A 6150-nucleotide genomic window follows, 5' to 3' on the forward strand; every position below is an offset into this window, starting at 1 on the left:
AGGGACTACATTGTGCCAGCTACAGGGCTCTGGTCTCTGAACTGGCCTCATTAGCAAAGGCGTGCAGACCATCTGATGTGCATTGATTATTGTGGATAAATTTCTATTAATTATTATCAATAATTATTGTGGATTAAAGTGGTGTACTGGTCTTTCAGGTCAAGGCACCCCTTATTGGCCTGACCCAGTAACTAACTGTAGGGTTGAAGACTGAGCAACGGCAGGAAGGGAAAGAGGGGATAACCACACTGCTTTCAACAGCCAGCCATGGCCAAGGGCAGTTGTTAGCTCTCAGAGGACTCAGCAGGTGGGGGCGGGGAGCCGCCGCCGAGGCTGGGGAGCAGAAGAACCCAGCTAGTCCTGCTTTGGCTGCTGGGCGTCCCAACCTGGCTCCCAGGACCCTCCCGTCTAAGGCAGCAATACTTCCAGGTTTTCATACTCGCCTTGGCTCAAGCTAGGGCGTCCTGGGTTGGCTGGAATTGGGGGCGGGGCGGGGCGGGGCGGGGCTGGAATTGGAGGTCTCTCTGCAACCAGGCGCCCGCTCCTGGGAGAGTCCGGCTCTCCCAAAACTAAGAGACCAACCTGGTAGAGGCCCGGCCTCGCAGTCCACAACACCGACATGTCCGTGACTCTAGGTTACTGGGACATCCGCGGGGTGAGCTAAGGATGAATAGTGGCTTGGGGCGGGGACCAGCTGAGAGGCTAGGGCCGGATTCTAAAACATAAATCCTTTTCAGGATTTGCTGGAGCCCTCTGTCCCAGTCAGAAGGCCTCTGCAAGCTTCCTGGGGTGTGTGTGTGTGTGTGTGTGTGTGTGTGTGTGTGTGTGTGTGTGTGTGTGTGTGTGTGTGTGGAGGGGTGGGGTTCATATGGAGGACGTGAAGGTCATTCTGAATATCCCGGCCGGATTCTAAAACATAAATCCTTTTCAGGATTTGCTGGAGCAAGCTTCCTGGTGTGTGTGTGTGTGTGTGTTAGGAGAGGTGGGGTTCATATGGAGGAAGTGAAGGTTATTCTGAGTCCCTGCATCTGTGACTTCTTTCACGGGTTATCTCTCCCAGCTGGCTCACGCCATCCGCCTGCTCCTGGAATACACAGACACCAGCTATGAGGAGAAGAGATACACCATGGGGGACGGTAATGGCACCTTCCTGCTCAGACCCCTGCCCAATCCTGATGACTAGTGTCCAGCAACCCATGCCCTGGATACCTGTCACTCACCTTGGTAGCTCACTTTCAGCTGTATCAGAAGTCTGGCCCTTCCAGAAACCTCCCTGAGGGTGCAGTTTGGCCAACAGAGTGATCCTCAAAGCTTAAGCTCATGTCAAATGAAAATTCCAAGGCAGGTCTGGGCATTTAGCTCAGTGGTTCTGCTGCCTGCCTGGAAAGCCCAAGGTCCCCAGTTTGATCCCGGGTACAAAAAAAGAAAATTCCAAGGGGTTTGGCCCTATAATTTGGTTGGGTCCCGCTTAGTACTTGCAAGCCTTAGTCCTGTGGGATTCACAGCCCCTGCAAACACACTTTACCCTGTGACCTTGGAACGTGGGACTCAGTGGTTCATATTCCAGATGCGCTATCGGGGAGTCTTGCCTTTGATTCTTGAGAGTGACACTAGAGGAGTGACAAAATTAGGATAATTTGTTTCATCTTCCTCACCACAGCTCCTGACTATGACAGAAGCCAGTGGCTAAATGAGAAGTTCAAGCTGGGACTTGACTTCCCCAATGTAGGTGCAGGGGATGGGCTGGTTTGGGGAAAGTAAAGGTGTCTCTAACTCATCCTAGTATAGTTTCTAGGATCAGTACTTCTGCTTACTTAATCTCATTCCTGGTTGTCCTGCTGTCTTTCTATGATGGCAGTGTTCCAGCTCATTCATTCATTCTACAGTATAGGTGTGCAGGGCTTGCCACAGGAAGATACACTGAGGGCCAAGTCTCATGTCTGCCCTAACTCAGGAAAGGGATGCTGGGACCTAGAATCCCAACTGACCTTTCCTGGTTGTCCATGCAGCTGCCCTACTTAATTGATGGGACTCACAAGCTCACCCAGAGCAACGCCATCATGCGCTACATTGCCCGCAAGCACAACCTGTGTGAGTAGGGCTGGCTGCTGGGTGTGGGGGGACAGTGGCCATCTTCATGGGCTTGGGTGCGGTCAGATGCTGAGGGGGAGTCTCTGTTGTGTGGGCTGCAGGTGGGGAGACAGAAGAGGAGAAGATTCGTGTGGACATTTTGGAGAACCAGCTTATGGACACGGGCATGCAGCTGGCCAGGCTTTGCTACAACCCTGAGTTTGTGAGCCCCCCACCCTACCCCAGAGTCAGATCACTGGCCCAGATCCTTGCATTCCCATGTACTCTAGTCCAGTTTGCCACCTGAGCTCCTTAACACTACTCATTCAGAATGACACTCAAACCCCAATGTCAAGTCAAATGAGAACTCTCAGTAGACTCTCACCCATCTTAGGATATGGGCCAGTAGGAAAGTTAGTACCTGGAGAGTAAACTTGTGTTCAGATTCCTCCATATCTGACTGCTGGTTTCTGCCCTGGGCCTTGGCTTCCAGTTGCTTTAAAGCACCATAGCCCTGGAATACACAGACTGAAACTATGAGAAGTATAAGCTGGGCCTAGTAGGGCACCCTTACCTCCAGACTCTTTTCCAACTAGTTTCCCAGTAGTGTCTCCTTGACACCCATAGGGATAGATAGTTTTTCCAATAGGCAGTTCAAAGTTGGTCTAATGGCCTTTGTTCCTCTCTCATTTTCCTTTTGCCCTGGCAAATTTGCTTCATCTGTTTGGAAATTATGCAAAAGCCAAGCCCTTTTATGCCTCCCCACGAAGTAGAACTTTCAGCTTTTTTTCTGGGCACAGTTAATTGTTGGGTTCTTTGATTCTGCCTAATGGCTGAGATCAAAGCCTGCCAAGTACACAGCACTTTTGGGTCTGCCTCACACTACTTGGTTTGAACATCAGTGGTAACAAATTCAGGGGCACCGTTGTATTCCTACCAATTTCTCATTACCTCTGATGGATCATGTTTGGTATGAATGTTGATATATTAAGTTGAAACTTGGGCATTTGCCCATTCCCAATCTCAGGAAGATGGCTATTCACACTTGGCCAGTCAGGACCATGCATAGCATTGAGGAGCCTGGCTTTCCTGCCAGGGATTCTGTGTCTAAGAGAGGTGACAACTGTTTTCTGCCTCAGGAGAAACTGAAACCAGAATACTTGGACCAACTCCCTGAAATGATGAAGCTCTTCTCACAGTTCTTAGGGAAGCTACCATGGTTTGCAGGGAACAAGGTAAAGGAGAGGAGAATGGAGAGAAGTAGCCACTCTTCCCAGGCTCTGAGCTTCCAGTTCACTCTTCCTTGGCTTTCTACAGATCACTTTTGTGGATTTCCTTGCTTATGATATCATTGAGATGAACCGAGTATTTGAGCCTACATGTCTGGATGCATTCCCAAACCTGAAGGACTTCATATCCCGCTTTGAGGTGATTCCTCTGATTCATTTTTCCTCTTGGATATCCTTTTCCTCCTTAGGTATCCTTTCCCTTCCCCATTTCCCAGATGCTTCCTTGAAGCCGAAATGAAGAATAACTAGCATTTATTATGGCAATGGATTTCTGCCAGGACTTGTGCCCAGCATATCATATCCATGGTGTCAAGTTTATCATTACAACATTGCTACAAGGCTAATAGAATTACCAGCACCACTATGCAGATAAGGGAACTGAGACTGTAGAGGGTAAATCATTTGCTGAAAGGTCCAGTGCCAATGGAAGTTGTGCCGGGCTCCGTGTCAGCCTTTGGCTTCTAAGGACAACGGGAGGTGGTTCTTCCTATTTTGTGCTCAGAGAAAAGAGCTTTAGACCCATGTGCAGCCTGGGTTTCCAGCCCAGCACCCTTGGCAGGAGGGTGAGCACGTGAGGAGTGTGTGCAGCTGGCGTTAGGAGGGCTTGGACAAGGCTGCGTGGATGCGATACACCAAGATGCAGACCGTATTGACATCTGATCTGCAGAGCACTTTGCCCAGTCAGACATCCATCTGGGGCAGCCCTGAGACCCTGTGGGTTGTAGTTGGTCCTGGACTGAGTACACATATGGGAGCCCCATTGGAGGATTTTATCTTGACCTGCTCTATGGTTGGGGACGTTCCTTCTCTCCCTCCTCCTTCTCCTGCTTTCTTCTAATGCCCCAATTCTCCATTTGTGAAGTGGGCAGTACACTAGTTTCTACTACTCTTCACTGACCCTCTCCACCTCCTCTGTATGAGGCTGTGTGTCAGTCTCAGAGGGAGATGCAGAGACCCCTCAGTCCTCTCCTGGGACTCAGTGTAGCCGAGGACAGCAGACATACCAGATTGTGGGGTACATGTGGCACCACCCGGGTGCTGGGGAGCACAGCCTGGACCTCACCTCCTAGCTAATCATGTATCACCCAGAGTCTACCTTTTTGAGCCCAGCAAAGCCTATTTCATTAGAGGTTTGGGAATTTGAGGCCTTAGTCTATGTGGTTTTTCAGCCTGGAATCTGCTTTCCCTTCCCCCCCATATGGCATAATGTGCTTTCTCAGCTAGTTCTCATCAGCTGTGGCTCTGGTCCAGGCAGAATGGCCTTGAAGATTGTGCAAGAGCTGATAGACTGTGGGGAGGGAGGGCTGAATTCCCAAGCTGAGAGTTGCAGCCTGAGGCCAGCTGGCCTGGCTTGTTGGAATCAGGCAGCTCTGGATTTTGAGTTCTTCAGAAATCATCCTGTACTCATTCTCCTGGTACGTTGATGCACAGCACCTGAGTGTCATTCTGCACATCCTCAGTAGCAGGGCTCTGGATAAGGTAGTCTGGGACACAGTGAGCTTGGGCTCAGGTACCAAGTAGAAAAGTTTGAACTTTCTGCTTTCAGGGGAATGATTAGAGTCTGCCTGGCCTTTCCAGTTGTTTTACTGCCTGATGTCCAAGTTCATCCAGGATTTGCTGAGTGACTGGATGAGGTCTGGGCTTATTCCTAGGGAGTCCAGGCACATTTTGAGCCCCTTTGTCCTACTGGAGCCATCTTCTTCCTTTAAAGTCAGGCAAGTCAGAATTGTCCCATTGAAGAAAGACAGTGTCGGTGAGGTAGGGAGTGACGAGTCCTCCCGTGGGGAGAGCAGGAGAGCAGCAGAGACAGAGAGTTGGAGAGGCAGAGCCAGGCTGCATCCAGGCCTATCTCACTTCCTAGCTGTGTGGGCATGAGGAAGTCTCTTCCCCTCTCTGTGCATCTGATAATGGGATGGTAGAACCCATCTTGCAGGACTGTTGAGTGGATTTTCTAACTCTGTATTATAATCTGTAGTGTGTATAAAATGCCTTTAACAGAGCTCCTCCATGTTGTCCCTTGTGACAGTAGGTGTAGGAAATTGAACAGTTCCTTCACCAGACCTGGACCCAAGCAGTCTGTGTTGTGCTCTAGCACTTGAGCCACATGGATAGGCTGTCCCTGGATGCCCCTGCCTGAACTCACTGTGGCCTAGATCCTGAGCTCCTTTTTCTTTCCCACTCCCAGGGTCTAAAGAAGATCTCTGCCTACATGAAGTCCAGCCGCTTCCTCCCGAGACCTGTATTTACAAAGATGGCAATATGGGGCAACAAGTAGGGCCTTGAAAGGCCAGAAGACCGGCGTGAGAAGCCAGTTCTCTTCTTGCTGCCCAGAGCCCTGTGGATCAGCCAGCCCCTCTGCAGCCTTCATACCACCTTCTGGTTCTTTTCCCTTCTCAGGCCCAAAGCCTTGTGAACACTCTTTTCTCTCACTTCGTCCCTGCCTCATTCAAGCCCTTTAAAGCGCTAGCTCCTCATTTTCCTCTAGCAAAGCCCTCTCCTAATGCTACCTCTATGGTGTCCTGTACTAAAGCCTGCCCGACCACCCTGCCCATCAGTGGCTGTGTCTGCTTCAAGGAGCTGGGCCGAGACTTCCGGAGCTCAGCTCTGTGCTCCCCAGAACTTCCAGGAAGACCAGTGTTGCCTGGTGTACAGCCCTGCACCATAGTGGGGTCCCTGCCCCAGGCCTGTGTGATCCCAATAAAGTTTGAATCACACTTTCTATTTTTGTCTTACTGTGTCTGGCTCCATGCACTTGACATTTGGAACTGCTATTTCCAAGGGACTGACTGGT

The 6150-nt window shown here is 50.4% G+C and overlaps 1 protein-coding gene across 2 annotated transcripts; it reads left to right on the forward strand.

Annotated features, from left to right (window-relative positions):
- The first annotated feature begins 495 nt into the window (after positions 1 to 495).
- Positions 496 to 6078, forward strand: LOC101707238 (glutathione S-transferase Mu 2). Of its 2 annotated transcripts, XM_004853654.4 has the most exons (8): positions 496 to 655; positions 1061 to 1136; positions 1661 to 1725; positions 2010 to 2091; positions 2193 to 2293; positions 3210 to 3305; positions 3388 to 3498; positions 5545 to 6078. In XM_004853654.4, exons 1-8 carry the CDS (start codon positions 620 to 622, stop codon positions 5632 to 5634), a joined length of 657 nt encoding a protein of 218 aa, XP_004853711.1. In that variant the 5' UTR covers positions 496 to 619; the 3' UTR covers positions 5635 to 6078. The 2 variants fall into 2 exon arrangements, with proteins under 2 accessions (XP_004853711.1, XP_087069363.1); XM_087213237.1 differs by lacking the exons at positions 2010 to 2091; positions 2193 to 2293.
- The last annotated feature ends 72 nt before the right edge of the window (positions 6079 to 6150 follow it).

The sequence above is a fragment of the Heterocephalus glaber genome, unplaced genomic scaffold (assembly GCF_053883595.1).
Source record: "Heterocephalus glaber isolate CG9 unplaced genomic scaffold, H.glaber_assembly_v1.0 deba00001442, whole genome shotgun sequence".
Taxonomy (NCBI): Eukaryota; Metazoa; Chordata; class Mammalia; order Rodentia; family Bathyergidae; genus Heterocephalus; species Heterocephalus glaber.

Bases quoted from the DNA above. Each gene is read 5' to 3' on its own strand.
- LOC101707238 (XM_004853654.4), top strand. From the start codon at position 620: ATGTCCGTGACTCTAGGTTACTGGGACATCCGCGGG. The intron at 656-1,060 runs GTGAGCTAAGGA...TATCTCTCCCAG, and splicing joins GTTACTGGGACATCCGCGGG to CTGGCTCACGCCATCCGCCT. The intron at 1,726-2,009 runs GTAGGTGCAGGG...TTGTCCATGCAG, and splicing joins TGGGACTTGACTTCCCCAAT to CTGCCCTACTTAATTGATGG.